The sequence below is a fragment of the Malaya genurostris genome, chromosome 3, assembly GCF_030247185.1.
Source record: "Malaya genurostris strain Urasoe2022 chromosome 3, Malgen_1.1, whole genome shotgun sequence".
Taxonomy (NCBI): Eukaryota; Metazoa; Arthropoda; class Insecta; order Diptera; family Culicidae; genus Malaya; species Malaya genurostris.
This window is the reverse complement of record NC_080572.1, coordinates 240,286,411-240,310,328: the sequence shown is the minus strand read 5'-3', so window position 1 is coordinate 240,310,328 and position 23,918 is coordinate 240,286,411. Positions and strand designations below refer to the sequence as shown.

The window sequence follows — 23,918 nt, the reverse complement described above, 5'->3', positions numbered from 1 at the left end:
TCCGAATAAGTTGGCCATGATAAATCTATGAACCGAAATTTTCATGATCTAGACAACCATTCCAACAAGCTGGTGCAAGTTAGTAGAATGCAAATATTTTTATCCACATCGTGCCAAGACGCCTATGACACTGGCCCTTCTTTCTCATCCACTTGTGTACCGAATAGCCTGTAAAAGTCGGAAAACGACGCACAATGAGTTTTGGTTCGAATAAATACACTTTACTCATTTTAACAAACTAATGATTTTCTTGGGTTTCAGGAAGTGCTTTGACTTACAAAAAATCTATTTTCGGCTGTAGTTTTTGTGTGTCTCATTTCTCGAAAGGACAATGTATGGAACACTTGTAGAACTTTTTTTTTTGTTTTCGATTATAGAGGTTTTAACCTTAAAAGTCATTCGCCTCTTCGGGCCAGAAAAATTGTCTGACCCTATGTGCGGGGTTGGGAATCGAACCCAGGCGGGCTGCATGAAAGGCATCGACTTACCCATCACGCTATACCCGTTCCCCTTGTAGAACTTATTTGATACTATTATTCTGCTGAAGGAAGTATGTTGATAAGTTAAGGCGTTTAAGAGTTATGTAATGATTTTGAGTTTTTTGAAGGTACTTTTAAAACTTAAATTAAATAAGTTAAAACACCTAGTGGTGTAATGATGCCCTTCTCAAATTATTCATTACATCATAAATAAATGAAATTCGCAAAAAACAACTGTTTATTGAATAGAAATAGGAAAATTTTTTCGGACCTAATCTCACAAACTCTACAAATCCTGTTTAACCTGTAGTTCCGGAACCGAAAGTAGTATCCACAACAAATTAAAGAATTCAATATTTTTGAGATTTTTGAAGGTATTTTTGAAACTAATTTAAATAAGTTAAAAAAAATAACACCATTCCAATTTTCTCTTAAATGTTTACTTATATTATGACCTTTCAGGAACCGCATAGGATACATTTTTATCGATCTGGCATCTCATGTATATGGATATTTGAAGCTTGATTAGTATTTGATGAAAAAACAGTCATAACTTTGTACTGGTAGCTCATATGAAAAAGCTTGGTTGAGCAAAATTGTGCGCAATAATTAGTTCAACAACAACTAAGCTTCACAGATAAAGATATTTTGTGAATTTACATCTATTATCATGCACATATTCGGAGCATGTAATTAAACATAAAGTTACTTTACAACTATGTAGGTTTGAATATAATTTAATTGCAAAAGTAAGCGCCAATTGAAAGATACAGTGCTATTCATTGAAAACTCAATGCAATCCAATTTAGTTTTGCATTGATGACGGTTTTCAATCAAAATCTCGATTCAACCCATATCTATTCCATGTTACTATTGATTTACATGTCGTGTAAATTTCATTATTTCTTTCTGTGTTGTCTCCGAGCAAAGAAAATCTGGTGAAAGGTGCACACACACACACCCACCCACACACACACACATTTTCCGATCCGTTCGAAAGACAGGTTTCCCAGCAATTCTATTACCTTTCTATGGAGAAAAGCACAAAGGACTTTCACACAGGACTGGACAAAACTACACCCGTCTTATACACATTTACATTAATGGGGTTCTGTTTATTAAATATCAACTTCGATCGTTCCATTGTCAGTACAAGCTATAAATCACGACCATACTAAACATTTCCAGCTAGAAAAAGGGTTACTCCTCCTTCGTCGTTTCATGCTATTACTACGGGTCACATCAATGGTATTACTATGTTCCTGTTTAGTTGTATGAATAAAGACTATGCTCTAAGATTCTCTAAATATTGTTTTCTCTTGAATGATTTTGTGACTGTCCACTTGCACTTATGTTGCTCGTTTCTAACAATAATAATATTAATAATAATGTTTAAGGTTTGTTTTCTAATGTTCAGGTCGATTCTGATCAGTTTTGTAACATTTTTTTTGTCAAAGTTCTTCAATACGCATCAAGATGTTTTCTGACCATTTTTCATTAGTAAATTCGGATAACGTACAACAACAAATTTTGGTGCCATTTTAACGATTACATTACGATGGATTACGCATGTGTGATGAGATCCACATTAGGCTGTCAGTTCAGGTTGTTTACAATTAAAATGGGAAGAGCTCAGTTTTCTGCAGACCCTCTGAACGGCAAAAAGAAACCAAATGAATAACAGTAATAACGGAAAACAGTCGGTAATCTAGTATTTCTATATGTTTAAATTAAGTTGATCTGATGTTTGCCGGTGTGATAAGAACAAATAAAGTATACTTGATACATTGCACATACAATATGAGTTTTAAATCCATTTAATGAAACATCAACGAAAGTAATATAAAATTATTAACTAGAACCGAAAGTATAATAACAGTAATAATCACAACAAATTTCCTTCTCTACTTCGAAGCGAGTTTCAGGTTCACCGAAGCGGCTTGGAAAGAATCATAAACAGCGAACTCGGAATGTAGAAGCTACGTCACTAAAATTGACTTACCCTGCCTTCCATACACATATCGGCTGTAACCTACACCTAACACTGCGTTTGTAAGAATTAGAAACTACCAACAATTCCTAGTATTATTCTGGTTCGCTACATAGCTCTAAATCATGATTGATTGATTGTTAATACAACTAACTGGAGACTGGGATGACGCTTTCTGCTACATTGTCAGGAGAAGTAATCTTAAAAAGTAGAGATTATCATAAAATCTTACCAGAGATAGTAACGGTGATATAATCGTTTTTCTGTTGGTATCATTTGTCAACTAGTAGGTCGTCTTCAATCTATACATCGATATAAATAATTCAGCAAATCGATTCTTGTTGTTCACTGGTATTGTAAATAATCCAAAGATCGCGAAAACTTCGATTTTTAAAAATCATTCTGCTCATTGTCCTAAAACAATCGTTCTCGTAATGGGGGTAAGACGGTTCTGTTTTAGCCCATCCATCCATCCATCCATCTTTACATCAACTATGGTTTTCATATATGATTACGACAATCATTCAATAGTTTTGACTGTGTTTATACTTTGTTGTTGCTTTGAGTATGATTTCATATTATCAAAAATTCAAATTCAAGTTACGTAAATATTGCAAATTTAGATCGGTTGCGGTTTGGATGAAGTTGTTTTTTTTTTAATAATTATTTTACACAACTGTGCTGGTAATCTAGTTTAAATTGATAATATTTCGTTCCTCGAGACTGTCTTTCAGTTGGTTGAATAACTGTATCTGTTGTTCCGGCTTCAGACTGTAAACCTAGAAGAACCATTGATAGTTTCAGTATGATGACTGTATATAAAAAACAAGAATTTCTGATGACTACTTACCATGTTCAGCAATTTCTGCGGCGATGCGGTGCGAATGAAACTGGAAATGTACACATTAACGAAGGTTGCCATCAAAAATTGACAATCAAAACGATCCATTATACCGCCGTGGCCAGGAATCATGTCTCCAAAGTCCTGAAACGATAGCAAACGATGTATGTAATAACGTGGCTTTGTGTACTGAAATGGAATCAATAAGCTAGAAATAATGATTTTTGATAGTTTTGTGAACCTTGTCCACGTTAAATTTCGGACACTTTTCTTTCGGTGTAGGTTTTGAATTATTTCACAGATAACTAAAACGTTTCACTTCTATGACTTCTATGAACTTTATGGCGTGGTACAACATGTATACATTCTTGTTTCAATCAGTAAACAAGATTTTTACGAACGGTAACAAAATCCAAGTCATCATGATGTTTGCGAAAATAATACTTGATTAATCTGCCCAAATAAGAAGTTAATCGTTGCTTTGCCTTTGTGTATATTTTAACTTTTGAGAACAAAATCACATTCATCTTTAATGAAAGCATCACGTACTTCACGGAAGTAGGATGACAAAACTGAGAGTCGAGTTCCGTGGGCATTTCCTGATTATGCTCCAGATATATGGATATTCCACACGTTGAAAATGGCTCATGCAATCAAAACAAACAGCTTAAAAGTTGACTAAAAGTAAATTGGTACGCCTTTCGTAGGTTTCAAGGATTGTCAGATTGCGATTGTAGTTGAACCCACCCCGGTTTTTCGATGCAAAATGTGCGCAGAACGTTTACAGGGGTATAAATAAGTTTTTTATTCGAAAATTGAAACTGGGTTTAGGACTTCCCATTTGAGCGACTCTGAATATGTCTTACCGGCTGTGCAACATGTGGACGCGCATTGTCATGTTGCAAAATTACTTTCTTGTGTCTATCGGCATATTGTGGCCGTTTTTCTTGCAATGCTCGGTTCAAACGCATCAATTGTCGTTTGTAGACCTCTCCCGTGATTATAACACTCAGTTTCAGTAGCTCATAATACACTCCACCCTACTAGTTCCACCATATACAGAGCATATCCTCCAGGCCATGATTATTCTGAACGGCCGTCGATGATGTTGCATGGCCGGGGTATCCATACGGTGCCGGACGTTTTGGATTATCGCAATGGACCCCCTTCGCATCGCCAGTAACAATTCGATAAAAAAATAGTGGTGTAATGATGCCTTTCTCATATTACTTATATTTTCAAAAACATCACTAGAAGATTCTCTCAAGATGTTTCCTTTCAAACTTGAATAAAATCAAAATCTTTCTTTGGGTATAAACTACCATGACCATTTCAATTTGTAGACAATTGTGTCAAGTTAATATAGATTTAAATGTGACATACCCTGCACGCAACCTTGTAGGCGATGGTGTTTACTTTTTCCGTGCCAGCACGTACCGATGCGTACCGCTTTTGCATCATTTTGTATGACAGTTTGAATGTTTTGACACTCATCGCCATCTAACTTCGCAACTCGTTTCGCCATCACTTGTGAAAAAATACTCATGAAAATGAAAATTTTTCACTTATCGCGCTGTAATACCGGAACCGGTAGTCGGATCTGGATCAACTTTTCGAGAATTTTTTAAAGAATTTCACGACCTTTTATTTGCATCTTAGTTTGTAAAAATCGGTTAAGAAATTTTCGAGACGCTTGAGTGCGCATTTTCTCATATTATCCTGTAATTCCGGAACCGGAACCGGATCGGAGAAAAATTCAATAGCACTCTTTGAACCTGAGTTTGTGAAAATCGGTTCAGCCATCTCTGATAAAATCGAGTGACATTTTTTGTCACATACACGCAAGTTTCATATTGGACATTTTGAATAACTGTTTCCGGAACCGAAATCGGGGGACTGTTGAAATTGCAGTAAGTTTTTAGGGCCATTAAAAGCTAGGCCTACAGGTTCGAAAAGTTTTACAGTCTGTTTCGAAAATTTTGTACTTTTACTATATGAAGATTAGATATTTTTATCTTTCATTATCCTATCTTCATCATTTATCACACACCGGTAACAGACATTCGAGCCCGTGTCGTTATTCTGTTTTCTTCAAAACGGTTGAAAACTCGGATTCACGTGTGCTCGGTGCCGATGGACTCGCTTGTGTTTTCAAAATCGAGCATGGTGTTGGTTTTCGTTTTCTTTAACGCGTGTACGAAATCAAACACAACACACAGCGTGCTTCGTTCATAGAGGGGGTGTTGTGTTTTCTTCTTCCGTACCACCGCATGTACGTAGTACCGGTGCACTTTATAAGACGGTTTGGACACTCATAACCATGTAATTCCAGAACCGGAATCAAGTGGAATTCGAGTACAACAACAGTACTATTAGTGGATAAGCAACAGTTTTCGTGGCATAAAGTCATAATTGATAGCAGTTAGCGATCGGAGTTTGCAGAAACATTCGACAGTTAAGAGCCAATCATCAGTCTATTGATGAAAACTGAATATTTAATCTTCAGCACTATCTAGCCTCGTGAAGATAGTTGCTTGTTATGAATTATTCTATGAAAAGTACAACGTTCAGAACACGAGAGAGAAAATTATATTGGCTCATGTGCTTCATGAAAACTCTCATACCACCACACTGTACCATCTGTGTATATGTGGAATATATTTGCTTCTACAAGCTTTTTTTTTTGAGTGGCTGGCAAGGCATCTTCTTTGAGAGTAGTGGAATTGTTCGCTCACAATGCAATGGAAACTATATGTTCATTCACCGGTGAAGGAATATTCCGAACCCTGCTCTCATATCATCTTCATTTGATTTAAGCGCTATTCACACTAGACCGTGACGTATCCGGAACGGGACTGGACCGGATCCCGTCCGGGTTACGCTTCAAATTTGTTTAATGCTGCTCCATGTGAATATTCTTACTAGACCGTGTTGTACCCGTGTCTGTATCGACACACGTCCGAAGCACGGTCAAAGCATGCGTTGACTCAAAATTACTATTGGTAGGTACTTGAATTGACACATGCTTTCCATACAAGGCTCCAAGACACAGCGGGAAATTCCACAAAATCGTTAGCAATCTTCTTCCACATATCTTCTGTTGGTTTCGGCATTGCATCGTCGATTAATTTTTCGGTAATTACACGACATATCTCGTAACCAATCTGATAGACAGACACCCAAGTCTGTTACTAAATGCTATGGTTTTTTGCGCGTCTCCTGTTGCTAAATATCTGAAATCATGAGACGAACACAAACTATAAGCCATTTCAATGATCGTTATACCATTTTTGGTTGGAATTTCCTTGACGTTTACAAAGAAATCTTGTTAACAAATCAATGAAAATATCTTAAACAAACTGCCAGCTTCACTCGGGGAGTCACTGCTAATCGGAATGTAAGCAAAGCCTTGGTATTGCAGTCCTGTAGTGGAATTTGACCTTCTGTTTCAACAGACTTCGCAGCCGATTCAGAGTGTACAGTGTATGGCAGGTGCTACAATTCTACTGACACTACGAATCCTTCCATGTCTGACCGATACGAATCCTTTCGGGGCTCGAACATACGACAACTGGTTTGTAAGACCAGCGCCCTATACATTGAACCGCCAACCCGGGACATCGGAATGTAGTGTCAGGCTTTTTAAAACACGGATAAATTTTACTCAACAGCGAGTTGAAACAGGCTTCTGATATTCGGAAATATTCCTTGATCTCGTCATTCACAAGCTGCTTATATAAGGTGGTGAATTCACCCTCAACTGCTCTTTTTCGCCAAAGTTCGTGCATCCAAATCTTCTTTCTTTTTTGTCGTGAATACGACTTACTTTACTATGGGGTGCCTTTTCAAAATTTACCCTCTGAGAGACTGATAAGTTTTTGATCGTGAATATCTATTGTTGTATCTAACGAATCAACATAATTTTTGCTACATGCCATCGGAAATATGATCACAATTTTATGATAAAATGTTCAGTTTTGTGACATAATCTCAAATAATTCAAAATTAAACTTTTCTGAAATGTTTGGTATAAACGAGTATCAAAGAGGAAAATTCATAAGGCGCGTTTGCCTTTCTCGTATTTTTAAAGCTCATAGTTCAGTGATCTGTGAAAGGATTTATAGAATCTAACTACCAATAGAATCAATTTTTTTCAACTTAAACGTATACAGCAATAGCATTGAAGTATTTCAATAGTACACTATTGAAAAACCAGTCTCATTTGACCTATGTCAAAACCAGCCAATCAGAACGCGTTCTGAGGAAGAGAACAAAATATCTGCTGCTGTACAAAAAATCGGAGGAAAATGTTCCGAACAGTGTTTAATATCGTAGTGAGTTCCACAATTTGGTCCTTCTGAAAGGTAGGAATGAGTCCCGTACAGCACCCTGATAGTTTCTTTCAATGAAATGCAAATCCGAAATAAAATAATCGATATTAAAATTCTGTATTCGGCTATTTTTATAGCTGTTAGGACCGCCCATTAGTGAAAAATCTACAAACGAAATCACATAAAAAGAAACCTCTTAACAAAAATTGAACCAGTTTGGATTCTATCGCCACTGCGAGCAGATATTTTTTGTGTCGTCTGCACAGTTGGTTTCACTTTCGACAAGAACGATTACGTCACTGCTGCCAGTCATTAACATTGGTGAAAAAACAACGGTGGAGAGCATTACACAAAATCAGCCGTTTTAATGGTTCTAAAAGTTTTCTAAAGTACTATTAGGATTTGTTGTTCGCGAATCGAAGGTAATTATCCTCATTTTAGTGCAAATCAAGCACAGTTTGGTTAAATGTGTGCACTTTTCGCTGTGTGCAATTCACAGTAATCTAAATCAAGTGAAGCCTTCCTTGTTTTTGCGAAGAATGTGGAAAAAGGGAATGCTGGCATAATTCATACAATTGATCAACTAATTGATATTCGGAAGTGTTAAGGAACATGTCAGTTGTTTTCGTATTCACGACATCCAGTTATGTCTCTTAAATTACCCACCCGCCTTTTTTTGTCTTTAAATTACTAATTATCTTCGTCATTCAGAGCAATTACGGTCAAGTCTTCGTTGGAAAAATGTGCCATATTCGTGAGGAACAGAAAAACATCAAATGCAACGATTGTGTATGTTACTAATAGCAACGGTAACGACGGTATTATCAGTATCACACACAAAATTTTCACCGTGTAGTGATTAACGGTAATAAGGACTGCCATATGCCTGTCTATTCCACCCCAGTAACATTTTGAACGTGTAAAACTTACATACGATTCAGCCATCTGTGAGACATTGCAGTGAGATCCATTTTTTAAGTTTTTGGTCGGTACTACCGGAATCTGAAGTTGGAAACTGATATAGCCGAAATCGGTTCGCTTGGTCAGCCACTGACACAGCCTACAAATTAAAATTATTCTGAGCCAAATTTAGAAGAATTTCTCCGCTTTTTGCATTGTCACTCTAAATGACGCGTAACGATTTAAAACGCACTTCACCCTGCAATTCCGGAACCGTAAATCGAATCTCGACCAATTCTACATCAATTTATAGTACCATAATATCTCTAAATCTTCAGTATCTCTCGTCAGAAAACTCTCGAAAGTTGGCAAACTTCATAGAGCAATGGCGAACTGGGACGATGGCTGCATGCCATTATCCCTAGGGTATCGACGAAACCTTGGTTCAGGAGGATGAACGTGAGTCGTGACTTCATTCGTGTGATGTCTCGGCTCATGTCAAACCATTACACATTCCGGCGTATTGGAATCGTGGAGAGCGGTCTCTGCGCTTGTGGCGACGGTTATCAGGACATCAAGCATGTCGTATGGACGTGTACGGAGTATCGTAACGCCAGGTCTTTATTAAAGGACTCCCTAAGGGCCCGAGGTAGACCACCTGAAGTTCCGGTCCGAGATGTGTTGGCTAGTCGGGATATCTCTTATATGCTTCTTATATACCAGTACCTCAAACACATTAATATCCAAGTGTAATCGGTTATACCTCGCTCAGAAAGTATAATCTCCACCTACAGGTTCGACACTAACATCCGCCCGATTCTCTCGATCACCGTCCATGTCCACCATCTTCATTGGAACTAACAAGATCTTTTTTTGTCACTAACTTTTCGTTCCCCCTTTCCCCGTCTTTTCACCATCTCGATGGCAACTAATTAGATCTTTGTAGTTTTCAGACATTTTGTTTCCATACCCCCTATTTACCTCGGTTTCCACAATATTTACTTTTTTTTTCATTCTCTTCGTAACATCACCATCACCGCCTACGGCCCTACGCTCCAGTCGATGACCAGCATGCGGGCCACCCGCCGGGCCTTCGTAGCCTGGGGGTGTTTCCCGCAAACCCACACGAACCGAAAGGAAGCGAAGATAGCGCCATCTGGAAGTCATGCAATATTCAATTCACCGACCACTGCCGAACGCCAGTTAAAAGCTTTTTTTCGAAAATTCGAGACGACATAATCTAATGATACTATTCTAGTTTTAAGTTAGTCGTTAATTAAGATTAGGAAATACCCTTGGCATCTTAGAGTTTAAGCAGTGTGCCTAAAAATATATATTATACTATTGAATAAAAAAAATCTCTAAATCTTGGAAAAAATTGAGTGCATATTTCTGTTACACACACCCAGACATTTTCTCATCTCGACGAACTGATGCGAATTGTATATGACACTCAGCGGTTCTACAGTCGGTTTTTACAGTGATTGAATGTTTGTGTTTATGAGAAACGCAAAACAATTTTCTTCATAAGAACACAAAAATAATGAGAATGTTGTTGACAGTCTAGCTAGTAATTTACTGATGTCGACGAACGTGTAAAAAACTTTAGAATATAAACAGAAATCATCACAAACTAATCCTTACTTTGATTCTGAAGGCCCGCTTGAATCCAGATGCGAAGAAACCTCCAAACGGTCCAATAACGGAACTGAAGATACTCAGTGACAACGAATGAAGCATAAACGGATACATAGTGATAGTATATGTTGATCCAAACTAAAATATAAATCATCATCAGTCAGTGCCACTTTCGTCGTATTATCTACCATCCTACCATCGGAACCTGGTACTCCTGCCGTTGGAACAGATAGCTTGGTTCGCATGCAACCGTCATCCGTCCTTCGCTTTCGGAATACTCGATCGGACAGACGAAGTATTGATACTGACAGAGCAAGTACGAGAAAGCCAATCCAAACACCACCGTAGCGAAGCCTCCCCCAATGAAACCCTCCCAGGTTTTCTTTGGGCTAAGCTTAATCAGCGGCGTCCGACCGAAGAAAAATCCGAACATGTACGCCATCACATCGTTGCAGACAATCATCGATACCGGAACTATGAACCAAATCAGTCCCTCGAAAATGTTCTGGATGATTAGGTAGCTCTGTGTGACAACGATCAGCAGGGCAACGTGGGTCCACGCGAACAAACTGAACTGTTTCATGTAGTACTTCTTGACCAGCGAAAGCACGAACCACACGAAACCGATGCAGTACAGACAGAACGAAAGGAAGCGATGGTATTTGACTAGAAATCGGAGAGAATCCTGAAAAAGAAGGAAACGAATGTAGTTATTTGAACCGATTACATCCGAAAATGATTGCTTACCAATCGGTTGACAGCTACGCCGAAATAATCAACGAGATTCTCGCCATAGAAGAAGTAATTGGATGTGAGCAGGAAGTACCATGACAGACTGCGGAACCAGGGTAGTCCATGAATCCGATATACGGAATAACCGATGGAAATGATTTCTTCGAAACATTTCACCTGTACGGCTAGTGCCTGTGGAAGAGAATGAGATTAATATTTAGATTTTTATTATTTTCCTGGAGAATATGATAGCCATGTCAGTACCATCCAAACAGAATTCGTTATAGTGAAATTTCTGCTTGTATGTTTTTCCATAACAGAAACGTCAACATTGTGCTAATGAATAAATGTGTTAGTTGCAGTACATAACGGAAGTGTCGTGCGTAATTTTCCAGACAAGAACTTCAGTTGAGCAGTAAGTGAATGTAAGTAAAATAGTCGATCAAAATCGTTTGCTGTGGTATGAAAGAAATTTTTCAATAAAGCAATAGCCAACTTCTGGTGATGTCGCCTTGGTGCAATTTTTCTTGAGGATTATTTCACCATTAAACTCTGTTCAGGGAGATTTAATAACAATAAATTCATTTAGTTGATATTCATATTGATGTCACTCCTAGAACAATACAGAGCTGTGTTATCGGAAAACTGTCTTTTAACTGCTTTGAGCTTCAACGTCCCTATGCCATTTATAAATAAAGGAAATATTATTTGTCCTATAGTACTGCCCTGTGAAACTCCATTAATTATGGCAACAAGACTACTACGGTAGTAGTTTTCAAATGAAAAAATCGAACCCGAAAAAATGCATTTTGTCGGTTACGTCACTCATACCATTATATCTCCGGAGCCGAAAGTGAAAGTCAATTGATCTTCGAACTTGATTCACATCTCAAGAGTAGCTTACAAACGAGCCTAAGATTGTTAAAATCGGTTCAGCCAACGTTCCACATGAGCCAATTTGTTCTGATTCTGTGTGGGCCTGTAGAAGCTCCGGTCAAAAGTTCGTTTTTCCAGCCATTCTACTACCTTTCTATAAAGAAAGGCAAAGCAATGTGATGTTATTTTCAAAAATTCAAACTTTCATTGAAAAAAAGTCATTTGAACTTTAGAAAATGATTTTACTGGCCAAAAGCAATACATTTACTAGTAGTAAACTTTACCAGTACTCGAGATAGTTAAACATGAAATTCAAAAAACTCAGATTCTATTTTTTTCCAATCGTTAGAAGTAAACCAAAAAAATTAAATTAAAAGAACGCACAATCACTAATAATTCAAAATTAAAGTTTTCTGAAATGTTTGGTATCAACGAGTTTCAAAGAAGAAAATGCAAGACGTCTTTCTCGTACCTGGGTAGGTACAAAAGGTTAACGCTGGAGCTCAATTCCAGTATTAAGGATCCAGTTCTGTATTGAATCAACCCGCACAGGAAGCAGTTCTGCTGCGGGACGTTCGCAGTGCGTATTTCGCTTTAAACCAGAGCGATTGTATCATCCAGCTGTTGGTCGTTTGCATTGCAGCAAAATACAACAAAAAGTGAACAACGATGGGGACCATTCTACAAAATCAGTGCTTCTAAGGGCTCTGAATGTTATCTAAGAAACTATTAGAATTCAATTTTTGCAATGACTGAGTGGAAACATATTTTGGAGAAGCCAAATGAATGAAAACTTAACCGAAAAGATGATTTTTGGAAAAAGATACGCTCAGAGACAGGACTCGAACCTGCGTTCTTACGCATTCCGTGCATTATATGGCGACTTTACGTCAAAATAATAAATCGTTAAACACAATTGCGGTTTGATTTTCCGTAACAATCTGCTTCTGGTAGGAAAGGGCAGACTATCAATACAACCTTCATAGTGTCTGTCGTTGACGATGTCTAATCAGCGACTGGCACCAGTAGAGAAGATGACAAGCGGTTATAAATATACTCTCCTACTCAGTGCTTGAGCGGAAAATAGGTATAGAGCGAGAAGACTAATGTTTGACGAACAGAGAAGATGTTTGTATGTATGGTACCGGTCGGGTGACGGCTAGGATTTAGACACTGTTAAACATACGTTCTATTATGCCTAACCGTGTTTTAGAGTTGTATCTATTACAACGTTCAGGGTGGTGAAATGGTAGCGCGTAACGGGTGGCAACTAACATTTTGGAATTTCTTTCTCAAGCTGTCAAAAAAAGACAAACATATTTGAAGAAGATCTGATTTATTGAAATTAAAGATACATTGTCTATTGTTGATAAAAAACATAGTGAACATTTCAAAACGGTCCGTAATCGGATGTTCGGCGAAGCTTCCGTTTGATGTCGGAACAGGAGCGTTGTACGGCCTTCATGTCAACTTTGCGAATGCATCTTTTGATTCTACCAATCAACTGTTAGCAATTCGTGGTAATAAAAGTTATTTTTGTACACCAAGGAGCTCAAAACCCCAGATTTATCGGGTTATGGTTTTTGGGTACAAATGGGATCGAATGGGTATTCAGGAACGATTGTGTTTTTTGGCGTCCACCAGCATGATGTTTTTGAAGAAACGGGATCAAAATTTTCTCCAAACATTCGTTCTGATACACATCTTGATTGATTGCCAACCCAGATGGCTTGAACCATGGCTTAGAAATGCCTTTCTCGGAAATGACAATGTACAGCATCACTTTCTGTTCAAACTTATGTTTAAACTAATATTTTATGTTCGGATGTACAGTAGAACTATCCGTTGAATAGTATCGATCGTTTCCGGGAATCTACGTCTTCGAAAGAGGGAAGTAACTTTCGTCGTCCAAAACAAAGCTTTTTCCGGAATAATTTTTAATTAACCAGCGGCATTGGGACTTCAGCGTTGAAAACTGTGCGTCAGTATATCCAGGGGCTCGTGTCTTCTTTAGGCACTTTATTCCTACTCTTTTCAACGTTTTGCAGATGTACTGGTGAGAACAGTTGAATTTTTTTAGCGGCATCCCGTTGCCTCAGTGAATCCTTGTTGTTGAAGGCACGAGAAAGAGAACGAAGTCCTTTTGCGTTCATAATTTTGGCTGGTCTTCCACTACCTTGCTTGCGAGCAGTTGTTGGGGATTTTAGGATACGATAAAGAGTCGAAGCCGTAACATTTTCGCTTTAAAAATGTTGTACCGTATACTTTTTGCCGAGATTTCTGTGCAGTTTGTAGAACTGTTCAACGCGCTCGCGAAATACTTCTTGTTTCGACGACATTTTGAGCAAAACTGAGCAAGCATAAACAAAACAGAAAATAATAGCAGAAAAGAGAGAGAGAGAGAGAGAGAGAGAGAGAGAGAGAGAGAGAGAGAGAGAGAGAGAGAGAGAGAGAGAGAGAGAGAGAGAGAGAGAACACATACAGGCCTCGAAAAAATTCCAAAATTTTAGTTGCCACCCGATGTACGGAATGCATAAGAGCGCAGGTTCGAGTCCTATCTCTGAGCGTATTTTTTTTCCAAAAAATCATCTTTTCTGTTAAGGTTTTCATTCATTTGGCTTCTCTAGTATATGTTTCCACTCAGTCATTACAAAAACTGAACTTAGTTATATGGCGACTTTTCGTCAAACCAGCTGTATTAATAAATCGCTATTAGAATTACTAATCTGTTGAAATATAAAAATCGGAAGTGAAAATAATCAATTTAGTTAAGGTTTACATTCTGACAGATTTCATTTAAAAAATTTCGCAAATTTTTCAGATTTTTTGCGTATTGGTTTGAAAGCGTTTTGTTGACTTCAAAAAATAACACAAATTCACAAAAACGAATGAAGAAAATTCCAACCTGTTGTGGCTATGGACAAATGATACAAAATTGTTTTTTGCCTATGAGTAAACAAACAGGCTTTTAGTGGTTTAATGTTTTGAAGACTTTAGCACCTGTACCTCAATCCATTCGATGAACTCTTCAAGATTTGTTTCGTTTGGTTAATAAAAAGACACTTACTGAAAATTTTAATAACTGTTTCACGACAATCAGTTTTCACAGAAGTTCGGTTATTGGAACATAATTTTACCATACGGACAGTATGGTTTTTACCGTACTCGGTGACTATTCAGATTTATTGTATGAATTGTATATCTATTTACAAAATTATGTAATGAAAATTTACGTAAAACTGATCGTCCGGTAAAAATTTGCATAATTATAGTAAAATAAAACTCATGTACCGAAATATCTGTCATTTCTATAGATTACCGAAATTTCTCGTCAAAAATATTACCGAACAAAGGAATTAAATATTAGTGTGTAGGGTTAAGAATGTTGAAAATTTCAATCCGTAATTTGTAGCGCTGATGCAATAAAAAGTAAATAAATCTTCCAAATTGAGCTCAAAACTGTTCTAATGCGTAGATCTCATAAGTTGATGCCAACTGTTGCAACATGTGACTAGTGCCTTGTTCGAATACTTTCGTTCCACACTGTGATTTTCATTGCTTCTCGAGTTCTGGTTTGCATTCATTCAAATCTAGAATAATGAATCAATTCTCTTCCAACATAGTATAACATCTTTCGCTCATCGTATGCAAGTATAGGTACAAACAGAAGAAGCAAAATACTCACCCACTCAAAAGTGAGTGTTCATTACTATTCCGTCCATCAGTCACTCACCACTACGAAACGGGCTCCGATTCATGATCTTTCTTCTTGCCTCGCGTGCAAGGCAAGCTCAAAATGAAAACATTCAACAGCCATGAATGTTAGCTCCACGGCCTACTCGGCTCAACAAAATATAGAGAGGGCACTTCCACACAGCGCGTACTTCAGTTGCTTATGATGTTGTTTATTACTTGTTTCGTTTTTGTTTTTCGCTGTGCACTCACAGACATACCGAAACCTGTGTGTGACTCACGGCGGAGAGCGAGCTCAGCAAAGCAGTCGCATTCGAAACTCGAAAGTCATGTACCATACGATCTGCAGTAAGCAATAATAGTCAGTCTTTCTTTGCTTTCTAATTCGTGTCTGGCTGGCTTCCAATCAACGGTGTCCAATATAGTACGGAAACTATACAATTACAATTGCCCACAGTGTTGTAGAGGTGTGCAAAACAGCTCATTTTGGTGAACAGCTCCGAACCGATCAGCTCACCAAAGTGAATCGATTCGATGTATCAGCTCATCAGCTCTTTTAGTTTAAACTTAAGGTTCATTTTGTGCACCGTTTTTCTTATGCCGGTTTTCTTTCATATGCATGATCGAAATTGAATCATTGATTTGCAATGATGCAATGAATGCAATGCGAATTAATTTATCTTTAATTGATGTCGACTAAATTGAATCTTTCAAAGAGCCGAAGATCCGATCAGCTCGTTGCGTGTTCCTTTCGTCATAATACAGTGAATTCGGTAGCAAATTAGTGAGCTGGTGAGCTGCGGTTCTTTTGAAAAGAGCTGTGAGCTGTCAGCTCACTTCAATGATTCGATTCACTGGAACAGCTCAGGAGCGAATTGCCCATCTCTACAGTGTTGGCAATTGCTTACGGACAGTAGACAAAGAAGCTCAGTATTTCGTACTTGTCAAACAAATTGGCTTAATGGTGAGTATTCCTCCGTTACGAAGAAGCGAAGTTCAACTACAAACTCAAGGTGATACTTTACTTACGATAGAACTCAAGTGTAGCTGTGTTTATAGGTTGGTTCAACACATCACGGGATGGAAGGTTAGAATCGTCTTTGCTTGATTACAGCCGTTCTGAGTAACTACAACCATACCAAACAAACAAGCTCAAGGAACGAGCACAGAGGTTCGACAAGGAGCAAAGATGTCACTTCGAGCTATACAGAAGCGGGACAGGAACAAATTATCATCTGCGCAACAGAAACAAAATCACTTTATCAACAAAAGTCGTAGCTTCGTCGGGGGTTCAACAGGCACAGTTGGCAGTAGTAGCGGTAGTGTTAGTGCTAGCGCTACTGGCAGCGGCCACGGTAATCACCATCATCAGCACCAGCATCATAGTAGTAACCATGAAAAGTGGAGAAATTCAAGTACCGCCAGCATACCATCTTCAGCGGCAATCGTAGGGCTGCTGAATCACACGAAACGCTCTATTTCCTGTCCGAGTCTGCCGAAACGCAACACGCATCACCCGTCGATGGTGCTACGGTTCACTAAATCCGAGAGCGATCTAGAAAACGTCGTGTCCCCCGGTGGGACCACAACAAATGTCGCATCCAGCGATCCGGTCCATAGTTTTAGTTCCAACAATCTGTACCTGGGTGCCAAATCCGAAGTGTGCCTTAAAACGTTGGCTGTGAAGAGTACCAACCAACCACCAGCACCGTTTCGTAACAGTGCCGCCATCGTCGGGAACCGCCCCAGGATGTACGAAAGCAGTCGACGGCAGTCCGACAGTAGCGGCACTGATTTGGGCCGAACGGATAAATATGCTGGAATAAATCACAACGTTGCCCTGCGGATCCCGATCATCGGTTATGAGGTCATGGAGGAGAGAGCTCGGTTCACGGTAAGTGTTGGCTATTTTTGTTTTCGTTAGGTTGCTTGTAAAAGGAGGCAAAGAAGAAGGCGATATTTGGGATGTTTTTGTTTTGATATTCAAACGAACCGAAACTTCGACATACATAAGTGACGCATTTTTTTTTCTGGCAAGATGTTGTTGTTTCTTGTTTAGTAATCATCATCTAGCAGCACTTTCTACTGTTAATAGCGAGCAACAAAAAAAAACATCGCTAATGCTGAGCGAACATGAAACTGATAGCGTGTTCAATATTTTCAGCATAAAGAACAAATGAGCTTGCAATCGTGTAATAACAGTATCAGTCAATGGTGTGTCAGACTGTAGTCAACAATATGTTAATTTGTTTGCCATTCGAGAGGCGGTGTTTATGGTGGAACATCAACTTATACACAGTGATCTGAATGATAATTTCGAACACTATGTGAAATGTTATCCTGAAAAAAGATCTAAACAATCGCTCAGAGACGAACCCAATCAAATGATACTCGATTAAATGATTAACGTCATAAATGATGCAGTTGCTGCCGGGAGCTCGTGTACATACTTTAATAATTATCTCACGGAGCAGAGCGAGGCAGTCAATGCTATCGTTCCAAGCATCTGCTATTACTAAAGCTCGCGACGGTAATCGTCGTATTAGCGTGTATCCAAACCGATTGATTAGTGCGCTGTCGTGAGTTTTCATTCGCATTATCGCAATCTGTTTTCATGTTTCTATATTTATAGAAAACGGGCTTAAAGGAATGTACTTTGCAGTCTTTCGAAGTTCATAGCAAATTTTCTTTTTTTCACAGTTATTAGGGATTTTTTTTTTAAAATCTGGTCCAAGCTCTAAATGAGAGTTATCAAAATTCTTCTTTTAATCGGAATTTCAAGAAGATTTATAACTTATTTCAAAGTCTATTGATTTTATACTGTATTTTTCCAAAGATTTCCATCATCGATCATTTTTTAAATCAGCGGATATATTTGAAACTGTCCCAATACAGTTTGAAATTGAAGATGAAAAAGACCAATAATCTGATATAAGATTTATGAATCCTTAACTTGAATTTAACCCAAAAAAATGATTTATCTAGAAACTATGTGAATTATTTCATGTTGAGTTCTTGAAATAAAGCTCATTTGAGAGAAAAAATATCGAATAATTCCGATTTATTGGCTTTTGAAACAATCTCTAACTTACCTTCTAATACCACTCATCATATTTTGAACACTAGCCAAACGAGCCTGAACTGAATGGCCATTATTCCTTTATTTATTAAAAAAAATAGTCAGGCCTATTGCGTACACGGAATGATATCCGTTACTGCTGTCATGGTTAAAAAATCATAAAACCAATCATTTTAACTTCTCATGAAGTCATGATGATTTTAAATAAAATTTATTTAAAATAAGATGATTTTGCAGACAATTTTTGAAAAAAGTATTATATTTGGTATTTGCAAAATTTTGACAAAAGTTCATGATACGAGAACTTCCAATCATGATGTATTATCATAACATAAAAATAAACTTTTTTTAGGGTGGCAAGTGAATTGCCGATTTCGAATTCCCGGTTTTTTCCCGGTTTGCGAGATAAAAATTCCCGGTTTTTGGAATAGATTCAAATCGCCTCTGATGAGTTTTTTTTTGCATATTCCTTCAATTAAAGCTTTGAACAGATATTCCATGTCCAAAACAGAACATTATAGTAGGTCCGCTAATTGAGTATTAAAATACTTTTCGGAAATCTCGATGTATAAATAGGGAACATTCATTATTACTAGTGCACACAGGAATAGCATGAAGCCTTTTTCTAGTCATCCAGGGGTTTCGGTTACACGTAATTGTTTTTTTTCGGAGCGCACATGGCGGGCTTTATTATTTTTGGTATACATATGATTGAAAATAAATTAATAAGGAATAACAATCCCTAAAATGGATACTTGCTACTCTGGAAAACTAACAACAATCTATGCCTGCACCTTCAAAGCATTTTGTACAGAGCTTTCTTCGTTCCTTCCGGAAGTGGAAGTAAAAATCTTAGTTCGGCGGGAAAATTAAAAACGACATGATGGGACAGCGAACCTAACACAATATCGTTATTGCCAGGGCTTCGACCATGGTACAACAAATTGTCATATGGCTGTTGAAATTTTAGTAATTCGCTGGCAGGCACATCAGTTTAATGAAGATGAATTGTCATGCTCAGATTGTGATGGAAACCATACAATCAATTATTGACAATGTCCTATCAGACAAAAATAATTTAATTCTCATGTGATAAAATTCTATTTTGAATCATTAGATGTACATATATCTAATATTTAGCAAAACCGTTTGGCTGCCACGACTTGCTCTTCTAAAACACCAACTTTTTTCTAATGTACCTATTAGCTATTAGTCAATAAACAATATTGGAGATGCAGCATATTTACGACATGCGTTGCATGCGTTGATGAGCAAATAAATAAAATGATAACTGTAAAAACTCACAAGATATCGATATATTTTTCCCTAACAGGATTCTAAATGCTAGGCATCTCTCGTGAAATAATCAGACAGTACGAGTTCTTCTCCGCTGGTTTTAGACAGTTTTATTTCCAAATAGCCCAACTAATTTATCTTCTATGAGTAATCCATCTACAATTGAGCTGATTCTAGCAGATCAATGTAACATTTGTAGTGAACTGATTTTGACTCATATCATCTACCAATAACATTCAGGGTTTCAAATTAAGCAATGATTAATGCAATTAGTTGTATATTCTAACCCCTTAGAACTAAACGGCCAGGATACAGATCTCATATCAAAGACAATGTAAAACCCTGAAATTGTTTTAGGAAATATCGATACAGCCATACATAATTGAAATCAGTACATTATTGAAACTAGGAGTCTATCAGTTCCAAAAGCTCAAACTAAATTCAATTCTCCCTCATCTACATCAATATCAATGTTCTTGTGATCCTACTATGAAATAGTTGAGAACCTTCAAAAGAAAACTAAACATAGATTCACAAAATAAATCAATCCATATTTTAAAACTTTCTAGATTTTATACTGGTCCTCAGAAATCAGTTTCAGCTCTCAAAGAAGAAACTCAAATACTTCCTGAAAACGGTGGATAAGATCAAAGTTCACGCCATCAATTTTGCTAGTGTGTTGAATACCTATTCTAAAACTTATTAAAAAGCCAACAGAAGCATCCTATTTATCCCTTTTTTTAAGATGAGCTTTCATTGTTTTATTCTTGATAACATCTAAGCAAGTTCTGATGCTTTCTGATTGATTTAAAATTGCTTAATTGGGTTTAAAAATAATTGGTCTCGTCCAATGGTTTGGGGTGTTGGCCCAATTTCCAAAGGAATGTTCAACATAGAACCTGTATGAGGTAATAAGTTGTTTCAACACTTTTACTGAACATCTCGCTCAAACGCGGAATTGGGAATTGTCTCCTACTTTGCACTTATTGAAAAAAACATCATGATGCTTGCAACTGTTACTCTTACTTGAGCTAGTAATATTTTTCCTGGTTTTTTCACTAAAATTCCCGACTTTTTCCCGGTTCTTCCCGATTTTCCCGGTCACTTGCCACCCTGATTTTTTCCCAAATCATGACTCGATTCGCTCATTTCTAGAATCGGATTTTTGCCCGTGTACAAGCTCCCCAACATTCCGTCCCTCGCACTGACAACTTCAACGAGAGCTCTTCTCTTTTACACATACACAACACTGTTGTATAAAGTGTGCACGCATTATGAGTGCGCGTGTTTAGTTTCTTTTACCTCTAGCTCTGAATCGCACCAAAGTGCTAGAGCAAAGCTATCAAATTCTCTGAGGTGGATGCAGATACTTTCACAGAGGTGTACACGCCGGTGAACACTATGGTGTATGATTTGCGTAGAAAAAGCGTGGGACAAGCAAAACCAGCAAAATATAACAATTTATCGTTGAATTTACGTTTTTCCCTGCAAGTTTTTTATAGCAAAGCCAGATCTATTCTCAATTCATTGAAGTTAACAGAAGTGTTCGCTCACCATCACGCGCCAGTGGTCACTTGGGTGTATTTGGACGATAGCACGTGAGAGCGATTCATGCGAAGTTCATGTGGTTCTCTCGCACCAGCTTCCTTCAACACAAGCACACACTCATAGTCTGTCTAATAGACACTGAGGAGAAGCGTGCTTTCTGAAAACGAATGCATCCGCAGTGTAGAATTGAAACTTGCGCATTGGTGTATCACTCTAGTTAAATGCCATCACTGACTTTGACACATTTTATCGAACGTAATGTTCAGTAACCTGCGAAGGAAGGTCATGTACACGCACTTTTATTGCACCGTCTACCACACCTCGTTGTTAACCGAAGCGAATGCAATTGCATCTTGTTCACGTCTGAGCATAATATACACTGATTTACAAGCTCTGTTGTTGTTTATGAGTTGTTTTTCATAAACATCTTTTACGTCTAGATGCATCTGTTCTTTTTCTAGCATTTTATCTTCGATTGCTGCTGGTCAAACTTTACAGCCCTTGAAATCAATACAAATTGAATTTTGTCGCAATGGCCAAATTTCAGGCTGTGGTATATCGTTTTTGTACAGTTTGAAGACACTATTGTTCGCTACACTGTTTTGTCTTTGTTTTTGTCATATCCCGAATCACCTTTCTACTCTTCTTCAACTTCTGTTTGACATACGTTAAAGAATGATAGAATTTAATTTTTTTATATCAATAATATAACCAACATTTTAGTTGATTTTAAAAATATTTAAAAAATTAACTGGACACCTTTGAGAAAACCACTATTAAAGTTGTAAAAATAATCCGAAAATTCATGTTTTGATCATTTTTTTCGATGTTTTTTATTTGAAATACATCGAATGTTCATGATATAGAAATTTACTACAAAATAAGCGAATATCAAGCGTTACATACAAAATATCTGTTTCAATCCAACTAGTGGTGTGATGATACCTTTCTCATATTACACATATTTTCAAAAAATATTACTATCGAATTCTTTAAAAAAAATGCTAATGGAATAGAAAAAGAAAAATTTGTTCGGGCGTAAACTATCATAGCCTACAAATCAAAATAATTCTGAGCCAAAATTAGATTTTTTTCGTTTTTTTAGGCATCGGTGAAAAAAAAGTGCGCATGTTCTATTTATTTTAAATGAATTGTGACATTAAGTTTCAGAATTTGTTGAATTCAGGAGTTAAATTATAAACCAAATTTTGAAAAAAATCTGGCTCAGAAGTCAGTTCCGAAATTCAGGTTCGGAGTTTAGATCTAATATTTAGTTTTACATTTCCGGTCTAAAATTCATATCCTGAATTTCGTTGAGTTCTGAAATTGAAGTCTTAAATCAGAATTCTAGATTCAAACTCCGAGTATAAATTAAGGAACTAAATTCAGTTCCAAAATCTAGCCAAGGAATCATTTTTTTTTTAATGATAAAACTAGTTTTAATGATAGTACTTAGTACTACTAGTACTACTGACGCTAAGAATCCTTCCAGGTCGGGGCTCGAACATACGACAACAGGCTTGTAAGACCAGCGTCCTGTGCATTGAACCGCAATTAATTAGATTAATTTATTAGAAGTAAACTAATGTGTTTATTCACGCTAGCGCCACTAATTTAACCTATTTATTTCGTTTATCTCACGCGCTTACACCCCACCCAACCAACAAACCGGAAACTAGATCTTCAAGCTGCGCATCGAAAACAGTATCTCGCACACGTGTTGGCTAGTGCTTCGACGGTACACCGACTTCGTCCGGCTGCACATCACCCTGCGAACGCTCTTCCCGCACTGCAATCTTGTACTGCCAAAGAAGAAATGGTTCGGCAACAACTTCAACAGCGGCTTCATCGACAACCGGATACAGGGCCTGCAGAAGTTCATCAACACCATCCTGGACGATGACGCGATGCGGACCTGTCCGACGGTGCGGGAATTCTTCTGTCTCGATGAACCGCCCACCTACTCGGAAAGCATGGAGGAATCTCGAGTGAGTATGAGCCCCAAATCGGTCCGAAATCTGTACTTTAATCGTTGCTTTTGATTTTAGATAATTTTTGAAGCTCAAGAAGAAACCATCGCGCATCTCAAGCAGCAGCTTCAGACCAAAGACGAGCTAATTGCAGCCCTGCATGCCAAGGTAGCTAGCGAAACTAATAGGAATAAGGTGTTGACCAATGTAATACGGTAAGGGTTAGTTTTCGTCGGAATCGAGCCGAAAAAATCATGGTTTTTTAAAAATCATTTCAGGAATAGTTTCGAAAACTGTCCCAAGTGTGCTAAGCAGCTGGATAACCATTTGAAAGAGTTTTCTTACAAATAGGATTGTGTGGACAGCATGCTGCAACAACGAAGAGCCAAACTCCGCTTTGAAAATTATGATATTCGTAGGATAAGACTATGTACTAGCAATAAATGATGGATGCCTTAGAACTGTAATGTTCGCTTCGAGAAACTTTTGAAACTGGGAGCACTTAGCTATTTATCTTCCAGTACTGTATATGATTTAGATATTAT

The 23,918-nt window shown here is 37.7% G+C and overlaps 2 protein-coding genes across 6 annotated transcripts in view; one reads left to right on the top strand and one right to left on the bottom strand.

Moving 5' to 3' along the window:
- Positions 1-1,564: 1,564 nt before the first annotated feature.
- The window catches only part of LOC131434417 (phosphatidate cytidylyltransferase, photoreceptor-specific), a 46,757-nt gene continuing 24,403 nt past the window's right edge, over positions 1,565-23,918 (bottom strand). For all 3 annotated transcript variants that reach the window (XM_058601098.1, XM_058601099.1, XM_058601100.1), the window contains 5 exons: positions 10,927-11,103; positions 10,376-10,864; positions 10,186-10,317; positions 3,320-3,454; positions 1,565-3,248 (listed from right to left, as the gene is read on the bottom strand). In XM_058601098.1, coding sequence (XP_058457081.1) covers positions 3,159-3,248; positions 3,320-3,454; positions 10,186-10,317; positions 10,376-10,864; positions 10,927-11,103 — 1,023 coding nt within the window. In that variant the 3' untranslated portion in view covers positions 1,565-3,158. The remainder of the gene's footprint in view (positions 3,249-3,319; positions 3,455-10,185; positions 10,318-10,375; positions 10,865-10,926; positions 11,104-23,918) is intronic.
- Positions 16,199-23,840, top strand: LOC131434418 (uncharacterized). Of its 3 annotated transcripts, none has more exons than XM_058601101.1 (5): positions 16,199-16,444; positions 16,540-17,374; positions 23,083-23,391; positions 23,452-23,588; positions 23,652-23,840. In XM_058601101.1, the coding sequence occupies exons 2-5, from the start codon at positions 16,670-16,672 to the stop codon at positions 23,722-23,724; spliced, it is 1,224 nt and encodes a 407-aa protein (XP_058457084.1). In that variant the 5' UTR covers positions 16,199-16,444; positions 16,540-16,669; the 3' UTR covers positions 23,725-23,840. The 3 variants fall into 3 exon arrangements, with proteins under 3 accessions (XP_058457084.1, XP_058457087.1, XP_058457086.1); XM_058601104.1 differs by having other exon boundaries at positions 16,528-17,374; XM_058601103.1 differs by having other exon boundaries at positions 16,361-16,444; positions 16,515-17,374.